Consider the following 25377-nt stretch of genomic DNA (forward strand, 5'->3'; position numbering starts at 1 on the left):
AAAAAAAAACTGCCTTAGAAACGGACAGGAATCATAGCCTCACTACTGAACCCAGATTATGTCCCTGAGTGGTTAGTTTTTGTTCAGCGTTCAATAAACTTTCATCAATCTGAGTCTGGTGTTCGAGTGGTCAGTGTACGGCTATTCTTAAACACATAACACACGTCACTGATGGATCACTGGGGAGGTAGGATTCTGACTTCTTGAGCTAGGATCAGCTTCATTTCCAAAAATAAAAAGAGAACAAGAGAAACTTTGAGACCGGCGCGGGAACTGTCCATCCAGCCTCCTGCCGCCAGAGGGCGTTGCAAACACTGCGCACGCTCTCCGGGCCTCTCTTTTCTCTTCCTCGCGGTAGGGTTTGTTTTACTTCCGGTTATGTGGGAAACTCAGCTCTGGCAGCGATCGCAGATTAGTTTCCATTTCCGGGGGCGTCCGTGCTGCAGGGCTGCTGGGTGATGCACCTGAGGTGAGAGGTCCTCGCACCCTAGTGAGCTCTGCTCGTTGCGGTGACGTCCGTCTCCGCGACCGGCCTCGTGTGCGCTGCACTTGGCCCTGTTCTCTGACCCCAGAGGGCGGCCCTGGGCACTCAGCCCAGTGGCCACGGCGCGAGGGATGAATGACTGAGCGAGCGAGTGAATCCCGCCGCCTCCTCCCAGGTGACGGCGCTTCGACCAGGGGCGCCAGAGCCGGGGGTAGGATGAATCGAGCCAAGCCTACCACCGTACGGAGGCCCAGTGCGGCCGCCAAGCCCTCAGGTGTGTCCCAGCGCGCGTGGCTCTCCCGGGACACAGTCAGTGAAGGGGGCTGGGGGGGTGTGCGGGTCCTGCAGGGTACGGCCGCTGAAGGGGCTCCTGCGGGACATAGTTAACTTGGGAGTACTGAAAGGCATAGTCGTGAAACATCCAACAGCAGCGCTTCAGGACGTAATCACCCAATCCAGAGTTTCTGCATACTAAGCTACCCTGGGGTGTGGGGTGAGGGGGTGCGGTGGGGGCGGCTCCTGAAAAGACAAAGCCATCAAGCCTTGCTAAAACATCTGGGACCAGAATCAAAGACCCTGAGGCCGGTGGATCTAAGCTGGAGTCGTGGGCACTTTTACCTAACATCGGTGTCTCTTCATTTGTAAACTGAGGATTCGACTCCTTTTGAAGAAACTCACTGAGAATTAAGTAGAAGTCCTTGTGAGTTAGAGATTGGTTTAGTTTCTAGTCAGCCCTGGGTCACCATCAGCCATCACTGCCTCTGCCGGGGGTCTTGTTGGATAACCTCAGGCTCTACTTTCATCCTCTGGGGGAGGCAGGGGAGGGGGGAGTCTTGTTTATCCTCTCAGAGGGTGGGTATCACAGATGTGGGTGTCCTTTTCTTCTGCAGGGCATCCTCCTCCTGGGGACTTTATTGCTCTAGGGTCCAAGGGTCAGGCCAATGAATCAAAGACAACGTCTACCCTGCTGAAGCCAGCCCCTTCTGGGCTACCTCCAGAGCGCAAGAGAGATGCTCCAGCTTCTTTGTCTGGGGCCTCCGCCCTGACCGGCCTCACTAAGCGCCCCAAGCTGTCCTCCACACCCCCACTGAGCGCCCTGGGTCGTCTGGCTGAGGCCGCAGTTGCAGAAAAAAGAGCCATCTCTCCCTCCATTAAAGAACCATCCGTGGTGCCTATTGAAGGTAAGTCAGACTGCTGACTTTTCCAGAGAACTTCCCTCATCTTGTCCATCATCCCCAGTGCCCATCGGGGCCGCTTCCAGGCTGGTTCCTTCCGTTAGCACAGCAGGGTCTTTCTGCAGTAATGGGTATCTCCCCGTGGGCTTGCTCCCTGACCTTGCGCACAGATGCGCCTTCCGTGTCCCCGCACTGTTCTGAGCTCATAATTTCATTCACTTCTCTGGCATGTCTGCGGCCTGGCCCTTTTGTGACAGTACTGTCCTGAGCCCCTGTTGCGGGGAGGTGTACCAACGGTGCTGCCACCCGAGTGGTCCTAGCCTGGTCCTCAAGTGGGAAGAGACCCTTTAACACACTGTTTCTCCCTTAAGGACGGGGAGCATTTTGGGGGGGCATTTTTGCAGGCTCGGTTGTAAATAAAGCACAAAAGTTGGGGGGGGGTGGCAAAAGGATTCTGGGATGGGAGCTCAGAGCCTCCAGGTGCTGGTGAGACCCATCCCATGTTGCCTCTAGTTGGCCGCTGCTCCTTGTGGCTCTGGATGTGACCCCTCTGCTCTGGCGCCTGCCCTAACGTGAATCTCCCACGGGCTCAGTTCTGCCCACAGTGCTGCTGGACGAGATCGAAGCCGCCGAGCTGGAGGGCAATGACGACAGGATAGAGGGAGTGCTGTGCGGCGCCGTGAAGCAGCTGAAGGTGACGCGGGCCAAGCCGGACAGCACGCTCTACCTCAGCCTCATGTACCTGGCCAAGATCAAACCCAACATCTTCGCCACGGAGGGTGTCATCGAGGTGAGACCCCCGCCCGGACCCTTCCGCTGTCGCCCGTCTGGCGTGGGGCATCTTGTGACAACTATCACTTCACCTGCCTTTCAGGCCCTGTGCAGCCTCTTGCGCAGGGATGCCTCTGTCAACTTCAAGGCCAAAGGGAACAGCCTGGTGTCTGTACTGGCCTGCAATCTGCTCATGGCCGCATACGAGGAAGATGAGAACTGGCCTGAGATTTTCGTGAAGGTGGGTCAGCTCTCCGGGGCCTCAGGGGGTAGAGCTCTGTGGAAGGGAGGGTGCGGGACAGAGGGGCAAATGGAGGCTCCAATGTGCCATCCCTCCTCCATGGGTACTGACGAGGGCCTCTTGGATGCTGCCCACTCTGGGTACCTGGCCAGCATCCGGCAGGGTCCACACATGACTCACTGCAGGTATACATTGAGGATTCACTGGGTGAGCGCATCTGGGTGGACAGCCCTCACTGCCGCACCTTCGTGGATAACATCCAGACAGCCTTCAACACCAAGATGCCACCAAAAAGCGTACTGCTGCAGGGGGAGGGGGCGCGCAGCGGAGGGGACCTGGGTGCAGGTAAAGAGATGCCAAAGGTGTTGGGTTGGGGCTAAGAGCACCGCTCCTACCCCCCACCCCCATATCCTCGGGGGACAAGGCACATACCTTTGGCTCCCGTGGTTCCTGCAGGCAGCAGCCCCCACCCCTCGCTCACGGAAGAGGAGGACAGTCAGACGGAGCTGCTAATAGCCGAGGAGAAGCTGAGTCCCGAGCAGGAGGGGCAGCTCATGCCAAGGTAGGTGGGCGGATAGCCCCAGTCCCAGGAGTCCAGAGACAGGGCACCCGGAGCTGGCATCCTTCCTGGCCTCCTTCCCCCCCTCTGGCCTAGGTACGATGAACTCACAGAGAGCGTGGAAGAGTATGTCCTGGATATGCTTCGCGACCAGCTGAACCGGCGCCAGCCCATCGACAACGTGTCCAGGAACCTCCTGCGGCTGCTCACAGCCACCTGCGGCTACAAGGAGGTGCGGCTGCTGGCTGTGCAGCGGCTAGAGATGTGGCTGCAGAACCCCAAGGTGCGCTGTGTTGGTGAAGCCAGAGTTCATGAGGGGGAGTGGGAGGGGTGGGGCAGGTGAGGGTGAGGGGTGGAACTCTCCCTGGGGGGGCCCCCTGGGCAGTCTTGGTCACAGTGCTCAGTGGTCTCTCCCTGGCCTCTCTCTTGCAGTTGACCAGGCCAGCCCAGGACCTGCTGATGTCTGTGTGTATGAACTGCAACTCGCACGGACCGGAAGACATGGATGCCATCTCTCACCTGATCAAGATCCGCCTTAAGCCCAAGGTGCTCCTTAACCACTATATGCTCTGCGTCAGGTACGTATGTGGCCAGCTGGGGCATCGGGGTTGGGAGACAGGCCAGCGTCCCCACCCCCTTCCATCCTCCCTCCGTCACCTGCCTGACCCATGCATCCAGGGAGCTGCTGAACGCACACAAGGACAACCTGGGTACCACCATCAAGTTTGTGATCTTCAACGAGCTGTCCAACGCTCGCAACCCCAACAACATGCAGATCCTGTACACTGTGCTGCAGCACAGCTCCGAGCTGGCGCCCAAGGTGGGGACACTTAGCGAGGGACCAGCTGGGGCTTGTGTCGAGATGAGGCTGGGGCTTTGTGGAGATGCCCAGGGAGAAAGTCCTGGCTCAGGGTGGGAAGACCGGTTAGTTCCCAGTTTCTAAAATGTCCTTGTGAGGTAACACTGTGGAGCAGGGTGGTGAGTGAGCCCCTCTACTGTCCCAGCTCCAGCATGGTGCAGCCTCCTTGGTTAGGGGTTTTTCTAAACCAAGCAAGCATCTCCACGTTCTTCTGGCCCTGGCCTTAGAGTCCTGGCTTGTGGGTCCCAGGCCTGGCACCTCTCCAGATCCAAGAAGCACCCTGTTAGGCTCTGTGCTAGCTTCTGGCCACGCCTGATGGTTGCCTTCTCAGCTCAGTGTTTTAAGAGAATTAATCGGGCAGTTGTGGACCTGGGAGGGCATCTTTGGTGTTTAGTGTTCTCCGAGCCCAGGTGGGTGGGGTTGAGGTATCTGAGCATCATTGTCTGCATCCCCATCCCGGAGGACCAGCTCTCCTCTGGCCAACTGTCAGAAGAGTGAAATGTAGCATGGATCCCCTCTTAAGGGTTCACATCCAGCCAGGCATGGTGGCGCACGCCTTTAATCCCAGCACTCAGGAGGCAGAAGCAGGTGAATCTCTGTGAGTTTGAGGCCAGCCTGGTCTACAAAGAGAGTTCCAGGATAGCCAAGGCTACACAGAGAAACCCTGTCTTGAAAAACAAAAACAAACAAAAAGAACTGACATCCACGAAGGGGAGGCCAGCCCCTCCTCTCAGGACAGGCATCCCAAGATGTGCTGCTGCGGGACCTGGCACAGTCCTACCACCACGTTAGCTGCTTAGTTGTCTGGCAGGGGCAGGGAGTGTTGTTCTCCTGGGGAAGGCTTTCTGCAGGTCCCGCCTAGGTCCTGGCAGGTGGATGGGGTGTGCGGCAAAGGCGTGTACCTGGCTGACCATTGACCCCAGGTCCCTGCGGCTTCTCTCCGCCTCAGTTCCTAGCCATGGTGTTCCAGGATCTGCTCACCAATAAGGATGACTACCTCCGAGCCTCAAGGGCCCTGCTGCGTGAAATCATCAAGCAGACAAAGCATGAGATCAACTTCCAAGCTTTCTGCCTGGGCCTCATGCAGGAGCGCAAGGAGCCACAGTACCTGGAAATGGAATTTAAGGTGCCTTGGGACCCCTGCTCGCCACCTCCCGCTTTGCCGTTTCCTGGCCCTGACAGGTTTACCTTGTTAAAGCGATGGCCACGTGACAGGCTCATGTGCAGACATGGGCTCAGGGGTCCCCGCATCCAAGTGTAAAGTCGACTCAGCAGTGTTGTTCCATCCATCCTAAGGATGGGGTGATGCAGACCAGGCTGGGGAGCTGGTGACCCTAGCATGGATGTGAACATTGCAGCTGGCGGGGCTGTGGAGCGACTGGGAGGATGGACAGGGCACCTGAGTAAGAGGTCTGATTGACTAGGGGTGCAGAGCAAGAGGTGGGAGGGGGTGTTGCCAAGCAGAATGAAGCGGAGAAGCTGGGTGAGCTCCAAGGCCCTGGGCGGGGCTGGGGCGGGCAGGATGGTGATCCACCATGGTGGCAGTCTGCTGGGGGGAGGGTTTTGTCTATCTCTGTTGGTTAGTCCCCTCCCAGGAACCTGACCAGGACCTGGTTCAGCCTGGCTGCCTCCTGGACCACATGGTGGTCTCTAGATTTGGGCACGTGCCGGCTTTCTCTCCAAGTTGCTTTGTGTCCCTGCACACATGTTCCTATGCCACTTGGGATCCTTGGAAGGGCCCCTTGGTCACATCAGCCTCGACACTCTCTATGGCTGTAGGAGCGGTTTGTGGTTCACATCACGGATGTGCTGGCCGTGTCTATGATGTTGGGCATTACAGCCCAGGTGAAAGAGGCTGGAGTCGCCTGGGACAAAGGAGAGAAGAGAAGTAAGTCCCTGCTGGGCTGGGGCGTGGGGAGTGGTCTCCTCAGACGACGATGTAAGAACCAGGGGTCGGGGTGGGGTATTCCTTGGCACGCCTGGAGGAGGCGGAGGGGCATGCCGTCTGGCTGAGAGGACCATCTGTGCTTGGAAGCCTGCTCGCTGCAGGCATCGTGTTAGTTTTTGAGGCCCAAAGTCAGGTGGGAGGTCCCTAACAGGGAGCTGGGGTGGTCTCCGTAGTGGCTTGGCCTGCTTGAGTCCATGGCTGCAGGGTACCCATGAGCCTGCTCACCCCTCTAGACCTCGAGGTGCTCCGCACATTCCAGAACCAGATTGCGGCCATCCAGCGGGACGCGGTGTGGTGGCTTCACAGCGTCGTCCCCTCCATCAGCAAACTTGCCCCCAAGGACTATGTGCATTGGTAAGAATGGGGCCACCTTCGGCCTCATGGTACCACCTGGTTGGAAGGCTGTTCCTTCTGATGCAGGCACTGGCTACACACCCTTAGAGCCCCCACACTGGTCAAGACAACACACCGGTCCTGAGCGTAAGAGCTCCCCACCCCTGGATCACTACTGGCCCCTGCGGGCAGGTGGCTCAGGAGCACCAAGCACTTTTCCAATGGCCAGCTTTTGCCTGAGTTGTCCCTGTGGATGGCACTGTTGGGGTGGAGACTTCCCTGCACAGCCACTTCCTGACTGAGACTTGCTCCATCCCTGCAGCCTCCACAAGGTGCTCTTCACCGAGCAGCCTGAGACCTACTATAAGTGGGACAACTGGCCACCCGAGAGCGACCGCAAGTGAGTGCCAGGGTGGGCGGGGCAGCCAGAGGGTGAAGCGTCTGGCCACCTGTTTAGCAGATGGTGGGCAGGTGGGCCTACCCTGCAATCCCTGCGCTGGTCTTCACCTGCAGTGGCACCTGCCTCTACCCTGTGCCCTGGCCACATCGCCGGGGTGACTCTTCCCCACACCCACTCTGCTCTTTCTTGGCTGACCTGCCATCCCTTCCAACCCACTGGTCACCTCCATGTTCTGGGACACCCCACCCCGCCCTGCCCCCAAATCCTGCTATCTAGTCTAGCTAGTAGACACTGCTGTCCTGTTGTACCCCAAGCTCTCTGCCTACCTTGGCTGCTACATTTTCCAGCTGCTTGCCAGGGGTTGTGTGCAGCCTGTCCATCCACTCCTGAGTGACCGTGGGGTAAAGGAGGCAGTGGCCTCCCACTCTCTCCCTACCTATTAAAGGCCAGGAGCTAGTGTACATTCCCTGCGTGGGCCACCGGACTAAAGATTATACCCGTGGAAAGGTGGATTGGAGTCCGGCCACTGGCCACAGGAGACGCCAGTGGCCCCTCACCACCCTTGTCTTCCAACATCACTCGCAGTTTCTTCCTACGCCTCTGTTCAGAGGTCCCCATCCTAGAGGACACCCTGATGCGGATCCTGGTCATCGGACTGTCCCGAGAGCTGCCTCTTGGCCCCGCGGATGCCATGGAACTGGCCGACCACCTTGTAAAGCGAGCTGCGGCTGTGCAGGCTGATGGTAACGTCCCAGCAAAGCGGGAGGTGCCGCCAGTCCTCTCACACCCTCTGTGCATCTGTGACTGTTCTCTGGGGAGGCGGCTTGGGGACCCACATTGAGGACCTAGGGTTCCCCCTGTGCCCTTTAAGGCTCTGCAGTTCACTCATGTTCCCACAAGGTGGATCCCAACAGGGACTTATCTGTCCTCTCCTTTTGGGGCAGGTAGACTGATCCTAAGCACGGTGCTTCCAGTTCTGGTTTCTCACAGCCCAGGGTGGGATGCTCTCAGGGGTCCTGCCACCTACAAGGCCAGTGCCTTGCCTGTCCCTGGTTTAGCCTATCATTGGTACGAACACACACACACCCCACCCTACCCCACCCCACCCCACCCCACCCCACCCCACTGGAAGCAGTCTGGGTCTCTTCCCACTTACCCTTTGCTGCCCACGGAGGGGGCTGGGCCAGACTGGAACCCAGGTGCCTTTGGGTTGCAGACGTGGAAGTTCTGAAGGTGGAGCGGATCCAGCTGATTGACGCGGTTCTGAATCTGTGCACCTACCACCACCCTGAGAATATCCAGCTGCCGCCGGGGTAAGGCTGCAGCCCGGCTTCCGGCAGGTCGGCCTGCCCATCGGCAAGGCCGAGGCAGAGCCGGCACTCAGCCCCACAGCTGCTTCCCACCGTTCCTGTGTGTGTGTGTGTGTGTGTGTGTGTGTGTGTGTGTGTGCGCACGCGCGCGCTTCCTTCTCCAGTAGCTTATTTTTGGGGTGTGTCTCTGACTTTGGGGGGCTTCTCTTTCCTTTTGCTTATCTCTTCTTTCAGTTGGCCCCCCCTGCTGTGTAGCTCTACTCCTCAAAATCCAATCCACCTGCCTCAGCTTCATGAATGCTGGGACTAATGGTAGCATGCACCTCCATGCCTGGCTTCTTTAAATTATTCTTTTTTCCCCAGTGCTAGCAGTTGAACCCAGGGTTTTGTGTGTGTACTAGGTAAACACTGCCACTGAGCGATCTTCCCAACCTTCTTCTTTTTTTTTTTTTACTTAAAATTTTTGTTTTGTTTTACTTAGTAGGTGGGTGTTTGCTTGTGTGTCCATGCGGGTGTATGTGCATACATGTATGCTTGTGTGTGTGTGTGCATGTGCTATACATGCACAAGCGTAAGTACGTGTGCCACAGACTGTTTATGGAAATCAGAGGACAATTTGTGGGAATCGCGGTTCTTTCCTTCCACCATTTGAGTCCTGGGGATCTAACTCAGGTCCTCAGTTTTTGTTTTTGTTTTGTTGTTTTTGTTTTTTGTTTGTTTGTTTTTGTTTTTGTTTTTTGAGACAGGGTTTCTCTGTGTAGCCTTGGCTGTCTTGGACTCACTGTGTAGACCAGGCTGGCCTTGAAATCACAGCGATCCGTCTGCCTCCCAAGTGCTGAGATTATAGGCGTGCCCCGCCACGGCCCGTTGTTTTTTTGTTTGTTTTTTTAAATTGTGTATACAGTGTTCTGCCTGCATGTATACCTGCACACCAGAAGAGGGCATCAGATCACATTATAGATGGTTGTGAGTCACCATGTGGTTGCTGGGAATTGAACTCAGGACCTCTGGAAGAGCAGACAGTGCTCTTAACCTCTAAGCCCTCTCTCCAGCCCAAGCCCTCAGTCTTGATGGCACCAACTGAGCCATCTTGGTCACCTGTTTTTTGAGCCAAGGTCTCTTCCTTTTCTACTTGGAGTCCATCAGTTTGGCTGGCCAGTGGGCCCCAGGGCCCCTTCTATCTCCACACCTTAGCACTAGGATTCCAAGCATGTACAACCACGTCTGGCTTTTTTACTTGGGTTCTAGGAACTAGAACTGACCTGGCCTGAGCTCAGGGCACTGAGCTCACACTGTCGCTGCCTCTGCCTTCCAGGTATCAGCCCCCAAACCTTGCCATCTCCACCCTCTACTGGAAGGCCTGGCCCCTACTGCTGGTTGTCGCCGCCTTCAACCCAGAGAACATCGGTGAGCTGTCCTGGCCATGGAGACAGGTCTCAGGCCAGAGGCTAGTGGGGCACCAGCTACGGCACGAGGGAGGCCGGTGAGAATGCTGCAGGCAACTTCCTGTTTTCCTTCCCTAGGTCTGGCTGCGTGGGAGGAGTATCCCACCCTGAAGATGCTCATGGAGATGGTGATGACCAAGTAAGTGATGCGCATCCTTCAGCCCAGGGAGGGGCTGCACAGAGGAGCACTGTCTGTGCCGCCTCCCTGTGAGCAGTTTCCAGAGCTAAAGTTGTCACTCAACTGGTCTCAGCTCCTTCCCTGGGGCTGGGCAGTTTGGTTCTAGCCGTCACCATGGGGTCCCACGGGCAGGGTAATAGGGCCTGTGTGCACATGTTGGGCAGCTCGTACACTGACTAGACTCAGCAGAGGACAAACCAGGCAGGCAGTGGGGGCAGCATGGATGTGGGCCTGGCCCGCGGTGTACGCAGGAGGTCCACAGCCATGGTGACCTGCTCAATGGTTACCACAGCTGACAGAGCCTCTTGGTTCTCGCACTGAAGCCCGTGTGGATTAGAGTGAGTAACACTGCTCCAACAGGTCCAGCTGGCCAGGCTGGCACAACGCAGAGAGCAGTGGCCTTAGGTTACAGCCTAAGGACATGACATTGTAGGGGTCAGGCTTGTGTGTGACCATGATATTGAGGACCAGGTGTGAGACTGTGACATTGGCAACTGGTTTTGTGTACAGCCATGGCATTGGGGAACAGATGCGTGGCTGTGGCATAGAATACTGGGTGTATGGTTTATGCCTGGGAGACAATGGGACATGGGACCTTGTGGAAGGTGACAAGTGTTTGAGCATGTTAAATAAAGGGGAATGTTCATGCCTCACAGAAAACTGTGTCTCTGTGGAGCTGTCATAACGAACAAAGGTCCCGTGAGGGGTGATGTGGTGTTGCACAGTGTGGCAGAGCTGGTGTCCTGGACGCAGGAAGGCTGATAACTAGCTAGTTTCCGTGCTGAAGGTAGCTGTCATCTGTGAGGTGGCTGCACTGGGTTCCTGGAGCCTGCAGCCACCAGGCCTTAACTGGATAGCATTATTGCTGGCCCAGTGCTCAGGCTGTGCCCCTCCTGCAACAGCAGCCTTGTGTGCCTGGCCCTAAACCTGACCCTGCTAGGCACCTGTCTGCAGGGGTGGGTACCAGGGTCTGCCTGTTTTGGTCTCCAGTAACTACTCCTACCCACCGTGCACGCTGACGGATGAGGAGACACGGACCGAGATGATTAACCGCGAGCTCCAGATCTCCCAGCGGGAGAAGCAGGAGATCTTGGCCTTCGAGGGTCACCTGGCTGCTGCCTCCACCAAACAGACCATCACCGAAAGCAGCAGTCTCCTCCTGTCCCAGCTCACCAGCCTGGACCCTCAGTATGTCACCTCCCTGCCCCAGCTGGTGGGAGGGAGATGAGGAGCAGACAGAGCTGACTTGGAGTTGTCCACTCTGCCCCAGCATGGTGTGGATCTCCGGGATTTGGCCTTAACGTGCTGGGGTTAGCTGAGCTGTCCGCCCCTTGGCAGTAGGGCTGGGACAGTGTAGCTTTCTGGTACTTGTATTTAGGGTTACATGAGTGGCCTCCTGACTCTCTTGTCCCCTATGACACACAGAGGCCCTCCCCGGAGGCCACCCCCTCACATCCTGGACCAGGTGAAGGCCCTCAACCAGTCCTTGCGCCTTGGGCACCTGTTATGCCGCAGCCGTAACCCGGACTTCCTCTTGCACATCATCCAGCGCCAGGTGCGTCATGCCCTGGGCATGGTGGAGGGGGCCACAGGCCAGGAAAGTTCCAGAGGATGCAGAGCGAGCACTGTGTCCTTGCACACCAATGGTGCATAGACACCATGGGTTCAGATGTGCACTGACTGTTGCAGGTGGCCACTTGCTCCACAGAGGCTACACTTGAGCATGTGCAGCCCAGAGGATTTGGGGCATAGTGTGGGGCCTCTGTGGACACGCTCAGTCTCCCTTGCTGCCCTCACAGGCCTCTTCACAGTCCATGCCATGGCTCGCAGATCTGGTGCAGTCCAGCGAAGGCTCGCTGGATGTGCTGCCTGTGCAATGCCTGTGCGAATTCCTGCTGCACGACGCTGCTGACGCCACTGCCTCGGGGGAGGAGGAGGATGAGGGCGAAAGCCGGGAGCAGAAGGCCAAGAAGCGACAGGTATGAGATGCCCTCTGTCCTCCCTGCCAGGTCTACCCCCGCAGTGGCCCTGACAGTTCTTCTTGGTCCACAGAGGCAGCAGAAGCAGCGGCAGCTGCTGGGCCGCCTGCAGGATCTGCTGCTGGGCCCCAAAGCAGATGAGCAGACCACGTGCGAAGTGCTGGACTACTTCCTCCGGCGTTTGGGCTCCTCACAGGTGGCCTCCCGGGTGTTGGCCATGAAGGTAAGTGTGGCAAGGCTGTGGCTGGAGGAGGGAGGGAGTGTGTGTGTGTGTCAAGACTTGCTGTAGCTGGAGGAGGGTGTGTGTGTGTGTGTTTCCTGGAAGATTAACAGAACCTCACACTTCCTAGTTAAGTGCTCTTACCATTAAGCTTTGCCTCTAGTCCCTCACTGGGGGATTCTAGGCAGGTGCTCTACCACTGAGCCACACCCCAGCCTCTCACTGGGGGATTCTAGGCAGGTGCTCTACCACTGAGCCACACCCCAGCCTCTCACTGGGGGATTCTAGGCAGGTGCTCTACCACTGAGCCACACTCCATTCTCTCACTGGAGGATTCTAGGCAGGTGCTCTACCACTGAGCCACACCTCAGCCCCTCACTGGGGGATTCTAGGCAGGTGTTCTACCGCTGAGCCACAGCCAGGCCTTCTGTGTATGTGTTGGATAGTCACTTAGCTCTCCCAGACTTTTTTTTTTTTTTAATTTGCAAGGACAGAGGGGTGAATGCCGCTAGTCCAGTCTCCAAGGACTGGAGCCCTTTGTCTCTTGTGGTGCCTTCCCTGGGCAGTGACAACACTATGAGAAGTGGTTGGACAGACTACGCTTACCATACCTAGAAAGGGTGCGTAGAACACTGGGCTGTGGCTCAGGCTCTCCATTCTGTCCCTAGTACCAAACAACAAAGCTTTGAGGAAATAGTTTAAGCCAGGTGTGGTGGGCAGCTTAGTACTTCTAGCATTCAAGGTGCTGAGGCAGGTGTTTCCAGGCCAGTCAACTCCAGAGTGAGTTTGAGACCAGCTTGGTCTACAGAGGAAGACCCATCTTCAAAACAAGCAAGGAGTTTAAAGAACTCAGTTCATGTTACTTGTCTCCTGTCAGTTATAGTGACAGCCAAGAGCCAGAGAATTTCCTCACCCAGGAGCTGATGTGTTCTGTGTGGGTTGGGGGTGGTCAAGGGGACAGGCTTGCTTTTGAGAGGAAGTTGGGCCCACCGCATACCAGGGCAGGTAGGCTTAGCTCCATATATGTGTGTACCTGCAGGGCTTGTCACTGGTGTTGTCAGAGGGTGGCCTTCGTGACAAGGAGGAGAAAGATCCCCCTATGGAGGAGGATGTGGGGGAGGCAGACGCACTGCAGGGCTATCAGTGGCTGCTGCGGGACCTGCCCAGGCTGCCCCTGTTTGACAGCGTGAGGACCACCACCGCCTTGGCTCTACAACAGGTGTGTGTGGAATGGGCCAGGCCAATCCTGGGAGGAAGCGGTTGTTGCACACTACCCCAGGATCTGCCTCAGACATCTGCCTGCCTTCCCTAGGCCATTCACATGGAGACTGACCCCCAGACCATCAGCGCCTACTTGATCTACCTGTCCCAGCACACACCAGTTGAGGAGCAGGGACCACACAGCGACCTGGCCCTGGTGAGGGAAATCTAGCGGGGCCAGATGGCTGTGTCACCAGATGGCTGGCTGTTGGGCTGGTGAACAGGGAGTCTCGGGGGGCAGGGGGGTTGGGCCACACTTGACCAGAACTCTTGGAGTCTCTGATAGGCCTTGTCCCCACTCAGGATGTGGCCCGGCTGGTCGTGGAGCGCTCCACCATCATGGCGCACCTGTTCTCCAAGCCCTCCTGCCGCACTGCCTCGGACGCCGTCCTCACTGCCCTGCTGTCCGTGTTTTCCCGCTATGTGCGGCGCATGCGCAAGAGCAAGGAGGGCGAAGAAGTCTACAGCTGGGTGAGGGCCGAGTGGGTCAGCAACCCAGCCAGTGGACAGACCATTCAGAGCTGGGGAGTGAGGAAGGTCTGAAGTGGACTGAGGCGGTCCTTAGCTAGGGTAGAAGCTCCGTAGTGGGTGATGCCACATCAGGACACAGGGCGGGGACACTGGCGCACCATGTCCATCCCACCTGGTGCCGATTCACTGCCATTTCTCACAGTCAGAATCTCAGGACCAAGTGTTCTTGCGCTGGACCAGTGGGGAGACGGCCACCATGCACATCCTTGTGGTCCACGCCATGGTCATCCTGCTGACGCTGGGCCCTCCTCATGGTAAGCAACCTGTCCTGCGCTTTTCTCAACTCAGCTTCCAGTCAGGATGGCCTGAGAAGAACCCTCTGGCGTAGCATGGGTGTGCTTTTGCTCACCACACCACAGCTGCCGAGTGTCGTGTAAGTGTGCCCTCCCTACTCACTCTCTCAGTGCCTTGTGCACAGCTGAACTCCCATCATCCCCATAGTCCGGTAGGTTGACCTGGGGACTCAGTGGCCAAGTCCAGAGCCTAGTTACCCCGGGCATGGTGGCACAGGCCTTTAATCCCAGCACTCAGGGAGGCAGAGGCAGATGGATTGCTCTGAGTTTGAAGCTAGCCTGGTCTACAAAGCAGGTCCAGGACAGCCAAGACTGCACAGAGAAGCCTTGTCTTGAAAAACCAAAAGTGGGGGGGATGGGAGGGTAGGGGGTAGGGGATGGGAGAGTACAGGATGTCCTGGCTATGAGGCGTGTAGGTGGGCTCCGCTACCATCCTGAGGGAAAGGTGGTCATCTACAGGGTGGTGTTTGTCCACTGTGTTGCCCTGAGGGAACAGGTCAGGGGAAGGCTGACGTCATGTTGTCTCATCTTGTTGGGTCCCCTGGGCTCTATGGAGCTGAAAGCTGAAGGCGCTATGACAGCAGGCAGCTTGTGCTGAGGTCCTCGCGCTCACATAAGTCTGCACATGGTAGCCTTGGGCAAGAAGCCATGTTTCACCCCCAAACCCAGGATGCCATGGGCCACCATACAGCAAACAGGGTGACATGAGTAATGTGCCCTCTGCCCCATTAGTCCTCATCTGCAGCATCATTTGAGCCTTCTCTCTTCCCCTAAAACCTCAGTTTCCCCACTGCGAGAAGTACAGCCCCTGGTAGCCTGTGATCCTTCTTCCTGGCTCCTCAAATGACAGAGCTGTCCCCCGTGTCCTCCCTAAAGCCGGTGACAGCGAGTTCCATGAGTTGCTGGACATCTGGTTCCCGGAGAAGAAGCCGCTGCCTACGGCCTTCCTGGTGGACACCTCTGAGGAAGCCCTGCTGCTGCCCGACTGGCTGAAGCTGCGCATGATCCGCTCTGAGGTTCCCCGGCTAGTGGATGCTGGTATGGCGGGGCTGGGGGAGGGGCCTGGCCTCACACCTCTGCCTTCTGAGGACCCCGAACCGTCTTCCATTCCTCCTTCCAGGAACTCTGAGGGCCCAGAAACCAGGCCTGAGGAAGAAATGGCTATAAAAGACCCGGCCTTCAGAGGCACAAGAGATAGTGTCAGGGCCTGTGGGTTAGTTTTTGGAGGGCATGTGGACCATAGGCAAGCTGCACTAAGCAGAGGATGGTCCCAGCAGGGTCTTTCAGTCTGGCTCCGGCCAGGAAAGGAAAGTTTAATGAGTGACCGGGTGGACTTGGGAAGCCCAGTGAAGGACATAACTCCAGTGGGCCATAGGGGCATTGATGACATCATTGCTTCCAACTAGCCACAGGGGCACAGCGTGTAGTAGAGGTTGGCAGAGCCAGGCCCTGTGGTGGTGCATCTGACAGCAGGCTAAGGCTGGCTAGGGATGAGGACAGACCTGGACCGGCCCCCGTGGTCATCTGAGCATCTCTTGCCTGCAGCCCTGCAGGATCTGGAGCCCCAGCAGCTGCTGCTCTTTGTGCAGTCCTTCGGTATCCCCGTGTCCAGCATGAGCAAGCTGCTGCTGTACCTGGACCAGGCGGTGGCCCAGGATCCCCAGACCCTGGAGCAAAACATCATGGACAAGAGTAAGCCACGAGGCTAGCAGCCCCCCTGTGGCCCACCCAGGCCCTGAGGGGTGGACACCTATCCCTGTGACAGGCCCCCGGATCTCTGACTCTGTACTGCCCCCATCGTGACTGACTTTGAGGCCAGAGGGGACCCTGGGTCCTCTGCTGAGAATTCCGTAGCTCAGTTCCTGCAGTCTTTGTTTTGTTGAGACAGGGTTTCCCTGTGTAGCCCTGGCTGTGCTGGAACTCACTCTGTAGGCCAGGTCGGCCTCAAACTCAGAGATCTGCCTGCCTCTGCCTCCCAAGTGCTGGAGCTAAGGGCGTGTGCCACCGCTGCCCAGCTAGCTCCTGCAGCCTTAGAAGAGCTTGCTGGGCATGGTGTACCAGCCCCCAGCCCTGTGTTCTGTGAGAAAACAGGCTGGCTTCACCCACCCCCAGTGGTTCCCTGGCTGGCTGCTGTTTTGCAGATTACATGGCTCACCTGGTTGAGGTCCAGCACGAGAGAGGCGCTTCTGGAGGCCAGACGTTCCACTCGCTACTCACAGCTTCCCTGCCACCCCGACGAGGTACAAGCCCTCTCCCCCTCCCCCTCCCCGCCTTCACTGCCCTCGTGTTACTGTCCAGCCTGTACTGTTTTAGACCTCTGTGCTGTTCCTTGGCTGGTCCAGCCTATAGACAGTAGGGCTCCTGTTTTGAGTCTACCCTCCTTGTGGGCCCAAGGTCCAGCTCTGCTTTCTGGTCACAGTCGCTGGGAGAACAGAGCCAGGAGCTGGTCAGAAAGTTTTGAGGTCACTTGCTTCCTGTTTTCTCTGCAGACAGCACAGAGGTCCCTAAGCCAGAAAGCAGCCCTGAGCCCCCCGCAGGCCAGGGCAGGACTCGGGCGGGGACACAGATCCCGGTGCTCAGCCCTGAGGATGACTTAGCTGGCATCTTCCTACAGGTACAAGGGCTACCATGTAAGGGGCCCCACAACAGCACCCCTGCACATGTGTGTTGCCCCTGTCACACGTGGCATGTGTGTCTAGCCACCTCTATGTTCTTTTTTGTTGTTGTTGTTAACTTTATTTGTATATAAGTGCTTTATCTGCCAAAGAGGGCGTCAGATCACATTATGCATGGTTGTGAGCCACCATGTGGTTGCTGGGAATTGAACTCAGGACCTCTGGAGGAGCAGACGGCGCTCTTAACCACTGAGCCATCTCTCCAGCCCCCACCTCTACATTCTTATCTTGTGCTCGCTCCCCGTGCTCTCAGTATGAAGTCTGGTTCTATGTTCCCAGCCAGTCCCTGTGGGCTCTAGGTACCTCTGTCCTTGACAGCAACTCCTGGGGTATTAGGGTCCCTTGCCACTCTTCCAGCACAGGTCTCAAGTCCGTTACTTGAGCCCCAAACAGATGGACCCGAGGAAGGGTACACACGGGAGCCACAGGGATACGGGCCTTCTGCACTTCTCACGCCTTCTGATTTCCAGATCTTCCCACTGACCCCTGATCCACGGTGGCAGAGCTCCAGCCCACGCCCCCTGGCCCTGGCACTGCAGCAAGCCCTGGGCCAAGAATTGGCTCGCGTCCGCCAGGGGAACCCTGAGGTGCCAGGCATCACAGTTCGCCTGCTGCAGGCCATGGCCACTCTGCTGAGCTCCCCGCACGGTGGTACCCTAGCTCTGGCTATGCACCACAGCCACTTCCTTTCCTGCCCACTGATGCGCCAGCTCTACCAATACCAGGTACCCTGGCACGCGCCCTGGCAGGAGGGAAAGGGCAGGGGGAGACTGGTGGCCCAGAATGCATGGCTCCGCCTAGTACAGAAAGCCTTGGGTCTTTCCCCAACTCACCCTCAGGCCTGATGCTGTCCTCAGCATGCCTGAGGCTTCCCTTAGCAGGCCTAGACTCCCTGTCCTTAAGTGCAAAATGCCAACTACCTTGGGGTAAGGGTGGGGCCAGGGACCCCATAGTAGAGGGTGAACCAGTGAGACCTTTGTTGTCTCTGTCTGCAGGCTGTGTGGTCTGCATCTGCCCTGACTGCATGTGCACTTGAGTGCATCTGTGTGCTGTGTATGTGTGTGTGCACCTGTGTTTCTTCTCCGCTATATGAGTTGTTGGTGAAGGTACATCCCCAAAGGGCTGGTCTTTAAAGCCCTTCACAGTCATCCTGGCATTTAAGAGACATGCTTTTGAGTGGCGAGTGGAATGCTGTTGGGTCCCGTCCCTGGCTCTCAGCCTCCAGTACTGGGTTGCAGACTGTCCCCCAGGCAGGGCTGTTAGAGTCCTGTGCCAGCATGCTCACATATGGCTGGCTGTCCCCACAGCGTGCTGTCCCTCAGGACACTGGCTTCTCCTCGCTCTTCCTTAAAGTGCTCATGCAGATTCTGCAGTGGCTGGACAGCCCTGCTGTGGAGGATGGGCCCTTGCAGGCCCAACTCAAGCTATTTGCTACCCGCTACTCAGCAAGACGCAGGATCAGCGATGGTGAGCATGCTGGGGGCAGCAGGTGGGCGGGGACTGCTGGTGTTGGAGGGAGGGGGCGGACAAGCATTCAGAGAACCATGTGGGCCTCCTGAAGACAAGGTATCCTGGCCAGAGAAGACAGGCTTTGTGTGTGCATGCAAACCAGAGCCATGATGTTGGTCACATGGTTCGTCCCACTGCCCGCAGTGCGCAGTGGGCTCCTGCACCTGGCTGAGGCCCTAAGCTTCCACCGTGACCTGGAGGTGGCCAACTCCACCGTACGGGCCATCATTGCCACCCTGAGGTCCGGGGAGAAGTGCACCGTGGAGCCAGAGCTCATCAGCAAAGGTACTGTCCCCTCTCCATTGTGCCTGCCCCTGTGGAGCCTCTTGAGGATGGGGGCAGGATGTTTGTGTGTGTCTGCTTTGGGGAGCTCCAGGTTGTTGGCCTACTCTGCTCAGCCAGCCTCCTCTCCCACAGTCCTCCGGGGCCTCATCGAGGTGCGCTCCCCCCACTTGGAAGAACTGCTGATGGCGCTTTTCTCAGCCACTGCAGAGGCCTCCTGCCTGAGCCCAGCCTCTGGGCCCATTGTGGTGGTGAGCTCCTTGCTGCTGCAGGACAAGGAGGAGCCCCCGGGCCCCAGCAAGCAGGATGCGGAGGGTGCCAGGTAACTAAGGGTGTGGCCAGTGGGTGAGAGGGGGCGTGGCTCTGCAGCCAGGCTCTACTCTGACCCTTCCGCCCTGCAGCAAGGAGGCCACGCGCCTGGGACCAGCATCTGGGCTGCTTGTGGACTGGCTGGAGACACTGGACCCCGAAGTGGTCTGTAGTTGCCCTGATCTTCAGCGGAAGCTGCTCTTCTCACGAAGAAAGGTGACGGGGACATGGCCTGGTACCCTCCGTGTGTCTCTTAGCCTCCAGGGGGCGGGGTTAGCAAGACCTGGGCTTCCTGTCCCAGGTGGTATTGTATGTCTCTTTGGGTCAACATTGGCAGCCACCTCTGGGACTGGGGCTGGAAAGGGGGTGAGGGTTAGCCAGGCCCACCAGACCCTAAAGTCTGAGGAACCTAAATCTCCCCAGAGGTGTGAAGAGAGTAAGAAGGTGGGAGCGTATTGGTGTACAGTGTCATTTAAACCCAGCACTGGCCCAGGGGAAGACAGAGAAAGTGGGCAGCCCTGGGGCCCTGCCCTGCCTGGAAGAGATGAGATGGTGCCAGGCCGGGCTCTTTGCTGCTATTACCTAGATGGCACCACCAGCACATGGTGAGCTGACATGACCCATCAGAACAGAGTGTCCCCTGACCCACTTGAGACCCTCTCGGCCTTTTTCCTCTCCAGGGCAAAGGCCATGTAAGTGCCCAGGTGCTGTCTTTCCGCCCCTACCTACTGGCCCTCCTCACACACCAGGCCAGCTGGTCCACACTGCACCGCTGCATCCGTGTCCTTCTGGCCAAGAGCCGGGAGCAGAGGTGAGGCCAACCCGAACCCCCATGGGAGACTCTGGGCCTAGATACAGCTCTCTGTGAGCTATGAATTGTGTCCCCATACCTTGCTTCAGGGCAGCAAGCACCTCCTGAGGGTGTTCCTATATGCTTTAGTGCCTTGGGACACCTGCGTGCCCTCAACTGCAGTGTCCTACTTTTGGCGCCTGGCCCCTCACCAAGGGGTAGACAATCTAGCCCCTCTCATCCTCCTGGTCCATTTTCATCTGTGGAGAATTTGGCTTCTGTCGATGCCATGGTACAGGAGGCAGAGGGGCTGTGAGAAGCTGCCCATCCAGCCTGGTGGTCCCTTGGCTGTGACAGGCCCACAGTATCATGGAAACCCTGAGGTGCCCAGCGCACAAACCTAGGACCTGGGAGTGTGTGGGTCAGGGAGACCCCTGAGTTAGTCCAGTCCAGCCAGTGGGCTGGACTCCTCGGAAGGACAGTGGTAGCCCTCTACAGAGAGACCTCTTTTCTAAGACTTTGGCCCTGGCTCCAGTGTTCAGAGGACTGCTTGCTTCCCCCCAGGCTCGACCCCTCAGCCTCCCTCGACTTCCTCTGGGCCTGCATCCATGTTCCCCGGATCTGGCAGGGCCGGGACCAGCGCACTCCACAGGTAGGTCCCGAGGTTGGCCCAGTCCCGTGGGTGGTGGCCTCACTTCCTGGGGCTGACCTTCAGCCTCCCCGTTGCAGAAGCGGCGGGAGGAGCTGGTGCTTCGTGTTCACGGCCCTGAGCTGCTCAGCCTGGTGGAACTGATCCTGTCCGAGGCAGAGACCAGAAGCCAGGATGGGGATAGCGCCGCACGCACCCTCATCCAGACCCGACTGCCCCTGCTGCTTAGCTGCTGCCGTAGCAGTGATGAGAGCATTGGGAAAGTGACAGAGCACTTGACCAGCTGCATCCAGCAGTGGGGGGACAGGTACCTAAGTCCCCACCATGTCCCTTTGCTGTAGGTGATGGCTCTCACTTGGGAGCGGCTCCTTCAGCACACGGCCCTCCCCTGGCCACATCACCCCAGTGACCCAGTCCCTCTGCCCTCTCCAGCGTGCTAGGCCAGCGCTGCCGAGACCTGCTGTTGCAGCTATACTTACAGCGGCCAGAGGTCCGGGTACCAGTGCCCGAGGTCCTGCTACAAAGTGAAGGTGCCACCACCAGCAGTATCTGCAAGGTGAGGGACACAACCTGCAGTAGCCCTGTCACCCACAGACCCTGAGCAGAGGGAGGGAGGGCAGGCTGTGCCATCATCCCAACCTCACCTCGCTTGGAACCTTGAGGCTTGCTGTGGTAGGCTGTTCCCCTGGATACAGCCTGGGTGCATAGGGATGCTTTCCACTGTCACTCCCCGCCACTGTGTGCTCAGGTAGTGGGCAGACAGGAGTTGGCACATGTGTTACATAACATGTGGGCACTGGGGCTATGGCCTCCATTAAGAAGGGAATATCCCAGAGTATTCCCGAGCCTTCCTGCCTCTACCCATTGTGGTCAGCTCCACTGAGCCTCAGCAGTGTGGATCAGCTTGGCCATATGAGCTCGTGCCTGCAGTGTGATCTCGAGAACGACCATGCTGAGCACACTGCTGCTGTGTGGTGTCCAGGGCCCTGATTGGGATGGTATATAGGCAGGTGCTCTCCCTCATGTCTCCCCTCCCCGCAGCTGGATGGCCTCATCCATCGCTTCATCACGCTCCTGGCAGACACCAGCGACTCCCGGTCTTCCGAGAGCAGAGTGGCTGATGCCAACATGGCCTGTCGGAAGCTGGCTGTGGCCCACCCCATCCTGCTGCTGAGGTGCTTGCTGTCACAGCAGCGGGTACACTGTGGGGTCAGGGTGCCCCGTGGGAAGATGTGACCAGGGGCATCCTTCTGTTGTCCACCCCCCCAGGCACCTACCCATGATCGCAGCCCTCCTGCACGGCCGCACACACCTGAACTTCCAGGAGTTCCGGCAGCAGAACCACCTGGCCTTCTTCCTGCATGTGCTGGGCATCTTGGAGCTACTGCAGCCGCGCGTCTTCCAGAGCGAACACCAGGGGGCGCTGTGGGACTGTCTGCGATCCTTTATTGGCCTGCTCCTGGTGGGTGCCTGGCAGGTTGTCCCCCCACATTCCTCAGCCCATACATCCTCCCATGCCCCCTTCTGTCATTGCTTGACTACCGTCTGCTCCCACAGGAGAGCCTGGAGCCAGAGCCAAAGCCAGGCCACCCTTCCAGTAGCTTCTGCCTCCACTATCTGGAGAGAGACCAGCTCTCTACTACTGAGGCTCCTAAGCCCCAGCATCCCCTGCCTGAGGAACCCCACATTCTAGACCTGGTGCCAAGCCCCACTGGGTGCTATTTGTTGGTGTCGGATGCCGACATTTTTGCTGTGATATAACAAAGGCAAAAGCCAAGCCAGCCAGGTGTTGTAACGGCACACACTTACAATCCTAGCACTTGGGTAGCTGAGGCAGGAGGATTGCAAGTTCTTGACTAGCCTTGTCTGTAATATTGGGAGGCAATATAGGTCAGGCCATCTCAAAAGAAGAAAGGAAGGAAGGCCCGGGGGCTGGAAGGAGAGCTTAGAGATTAGAGAGCACTGGCTGCTTTTGCAAGGGACCCTGGTTTGCTTCCCCCACCCCCACATAGTGGCTCACAAGCATTTGAAACTCCAATTCCAGGGGACCTGACACCCTCTTCTGAACTCAACACCAGATGCTCATACAGTGCACAGACATACAGACAGACATTCCGACAAAACACTCATGCAATGAAAACCAAAGCGCCAGGCCCTGATCAGCTTGGCTCTGGGCCCGTGGCCATCATGGAGGGATCACGTGTCCTATAGGGTGTCTGAATAAGCCCCTGGTGGCTCTGCCTTCTCTACAGAACTACCGAAAGTCCTCCCGCCACCTGGCCCCCTTCATCAGCAAGTTCGTGCAGTTCGTCCACAAGTACGTGGCTTGCAGCGCAGCCGCCGCCGTGGCCTTCCTACAGAAGAACGCAGAACCCCTGCAGTGAGTCCCCGCAGCTGCCGAGCCTGGCCAGGAGGGACGGTGCACACAGGGAATGGTCCGGTCTGAACCGCAGCCCACGGCCCCTTTGTATCTCGCCCGTCCTCCCGGCCTCTTCCCTGTCCACTGACCTCACCCCAGGCCCTTCCTTTTCCTCGCCTGCCCTCCTCTATAGCGGACCCGTGCTCTCTCCACAGTGACCTGTCCTTTGACAACAGTGACCTGGTGATGCTGAAGTCTTTACTGGCAGGGCTCAGCCTGCCCAGCCGGGATGGGAGAACTGACCAAGGCCTGGATGAGGAAGGCGAAGGTAAAGGGGACAGGTAGCTCTCCGGTGGAGTGCAGGGTGGGGTCCTGCTGGGTCTAGCCCAGCCCTGACACTTCACCCGTCTCACCCATGTGCATGGGTGGTGCCACGTCCAAGCTGAGTGAACGAAACCGACCCGTGGGACTGTCGGCTTCTGCTTCCCTGCCAGGCATTACCCTTCTGGATGTTTGATGTGTGCTCCCAGGCAGGCTGGTCCTTAGGTGAAGGTCTTGCAGCTTGTATACCTGATGGTGGCACGTGCTCCACAGGCAGGGCTCTGTCCTTTGCTGGCATAGTCACTGGCCGATGGGTGATGACCCATTGAGCCAAGGATGACTGGAGGCTCCTAGCTGGTTACAGCTAGCCTCTGCTGCCCATCTTGGCCAGGCTGACTGTGGCCTTGGGCTGTCTGAATGCACATAGAAGGTACACCATAGAGGACACACTGTGTACAGACACCAGTCTGTCATGTAGAGTGGCACCTTGAGGACAGAGGCAGGGGAATGCTCTCCTAGGCTGGCTGTAAGTGGTGTAAGGAAAACATGTGCCATGCCTCCCAGGGCAGCCCAGCATCCTGAACGTCACCCTCCACATGACACCTCTGCTACCTCGTGATCACCACACGTACCAAGCACTGTGTTGCATTCTGGGTAGTAGCCAGTGTGCCTCTGGGATGGGCATAGTTTTTCCATGGAAACTGCAGGTCTGGCTGGGCCCGTGGTGTCCAGCCATCACCTGATCCTGACTAACTGTTCACAGATGACCGTTCAGCCGGCTCTCTACCCCTGGTCAGTGTCTCCCTCTGCACCCCGCTGACTGTAGCTGATGTGGCTCCACACGTGAAGAGGCTCTCCCGGGGCCAGGCTGTTGAGGGTGAGTGAGCCAGCTGCTCCTCAACCACCCTGGTTGCACTGGGCTGTTTGCTTGGATAGCACAACAGACTGCACCCCTCCCCCCAAAAAAACCATTGTGGTGCTTAAGGAAGACCCAACAGGATTGGCTGGTATGACTGTCAGTCTTCAAAGAAGGACTAGGGCTTAAGTAGAAGGGTTTGCTCCAAGTGTCCATTTCCCAGGGTGAGCCACTGGTCCAGTCCTCCCAGGAGACCAGTGTGAGGCCAAATGGTGAGGAGGACACAGTGACAGGATAACCAGTGAGCCTGGCACACAGTGTCCGGTGCATCTTGGGGAGGCTCTGGAGGACCAGGATGCCTGGTCCCTTCATGTCTCTGGGTTGCTTGGGGTAGGAAGGAGGTCCCCCTAGGTCCTCCTAGACTCCGCAACTTGGCCCTTTGCCCTCAGATGTGCTCGAGACTCTGAGCGACATAGATGAGATGTCACGGCGGAGACCTGAGGTCCTGGGTTTCTTCTCGGTGAGTGAGGCTGGGGGGAGGAGGTTGGGATCTAGAGGGTGGCACTCATCCTGCTGTGTGTGCCACACTGCCCCAAACTGAAGCAGGCTGTCCCGCTGCCCTGTGGCACCTTGGGAACTGGTTCTGCAGTTGCCCATTAGGCTGAGTCTCCATGGTTACCTGGTTGTACTCCTCTCCCACCTGACCAGACCAACTTGCAGCGGCTGATGAGCTCGGCGGAGGAGTCTTGCCGCAACCTGGCCTTCAGCCTAGCGCTGCGCTCCATCCAGCACAACCCGAGGTAAGTAAAGCCCCAACCCAGGACACTGCCAACCCCCACCCCCCCAGCTAGCTGAGCCAGGCAATGGGAGGCCAATGCATACTGGGGAGCCTGGGGCCTGGCCTGGCCTGACCACCTAGGCCATAGGGCGGTACCCACTTGAGCACACGTCTCTTAACAGCATTGCTGCTGACTTCCTGCCCACCTTCATGTACTGCCTGGGCAGCCGGGACTTTGAGGTAGTACAGACAGCCCTCAGGAACCTGCCAGAGTACACTCTGCTCTGCCAAGGTGAGCTATCCACCCAGCACCCACCCACTGACCCCGGGAGGCACCGCTGGCCCAGAGCTGTCTGACCCCAACTCTTCCATAGAGCACGCGCCTGTGCTGCTGCACCGAGCCTTCCTGGTGGGCATGTACGGCCAGATGGACACCAGTGCCCAGATCTCGGAGGCCCTGAAGATCTTGCACATGGAGGCTGTGATGTGAACCACTGAGGTCACCGGAATCCCAAGCCACACTAGCAAGCCTACTCTGTGGTCGTCTCGTCCCTGAGCCCCTTGAAGCTGGGCAGGGGGCTGAGAACAGCGTCCTCCAGCCCTCGACTGGGGCTGGAAGTTCTCTCAATCCTCAGCATCCTTTTGAGTCACCAGAGAGATGAGGAGGAAAGGCTGTTCTGCCAGCAAAGCCACTTTAAATGAAATTTCGAGTTCCTGTTTGCTGCCTGGTGTCCTGTGTTGTCCCTGGCCAGTGTGGCCTGACTTCCTGTTCTTGGTGCAAAGACTTCCAAGGGGTTGAGCAGATGATTGGGAAGCAGAACCTGAGGCATCCCTGATGGTGTCACACTGGCTGGCTGGCTCCA

The 25377-nt window shown here is 57.8% G+C and overlaps 1 protein-coding gene across 1 annotated transcript; it reads left to right on the forward strand.

Moving 5' to 3' along the window:
- Positions 1-415: 415 nt before the first annotated feature.
- Ints1 (integrator complex subunit 1) lies at positions 416-25075 on the forward strand. The gene is made up of 47 exons (XM_051161120.1): positions 416-758; positions 1375-1665; positions 2253-2449; positions 2534-2671; positions 2857-3016; positions 3128-3233; positions 3327-3513; positions 3663-3808; positions 3909-4050; positions 5039-5215; positions 5869-5977; positions 6271-6391; positions 6693-6770; positions 7356-7513; positions 7987-8083; positions 9396-9487; positions 9604-9664; positions 10694-10891; positions 11129-11258; positions 11503-11682; positions 11756-11905; positions 12942-13121; positions 13215-13319; positions 13466-13633; positions 13836-13947; positions 14863-15024; positions 15532-15678; positions 16128-16226; positions 16476-16600; positions 17132-17386; positions 17969-18128; positions 18315-18455; positions 18588-18774; positions 18854-18977; positions 19442-19572; positions 20116-20203; positions 20281-20507; positions 20633-20756; positions 21242-21375; positions 21470-21662; positions 22453-22580; positions 22775-22887; positions 23644-23757; positions 24186-24256; positions 24445-24536; positions 24697-24806; positions 24889-25075. Exons 1-47 carry the CDS (start codon positions 620-622, stop codon positions 25002-25004), a joined length of 6663 nt encoding a protein of 2220 aa, XP_051017077.1. The 5' UTR covers positions 416-619; the 3' UTR covers positions 25005-25075.
- The last annotated feature ends 302 nt before the right edge of the window (positions 25076-25377 follow it).

The sequence above is a fragment of the Acomys russatus genome, chromosome 19 (assembly GCF_903995435.1).
Source record: "Acomys russatus chromosome 19, mAcoRus1.1, whole genome shotgun sequence".
In the NCBI taxonomy this organism is placed as follows: domain Eukaryota; kingdom Metazoa; phylum Chordata; class Mammalia; order Rodentia; family Muridae; genus Acomys; species Acomys russatus.

Bases quoted from the DNA above. Each gene is read 5' to 3' on its own strand.
- Ints1 (XM_051161120.1), top strand. From the start codon at position 620: ATGACTGAGCGAGCGAGTGAATCCCGCCGCCTCCTCCCAGGTGACGGC. The intron at 10,892-11,128 runs GTATGTCACCTC...TATGACACACAG, and splicing joins CTCACCAGCCTGGACCCTCA to AGGCCCTCCCCGGAGGCCAC. The intron at 18,978-19,441 runs GTGACGGGGACA...TTTCCTCTCCAG, and splicing joins TGCTCTTCTCACGAAGAAAG to GGCAAAGGCCATGTAAGTGC.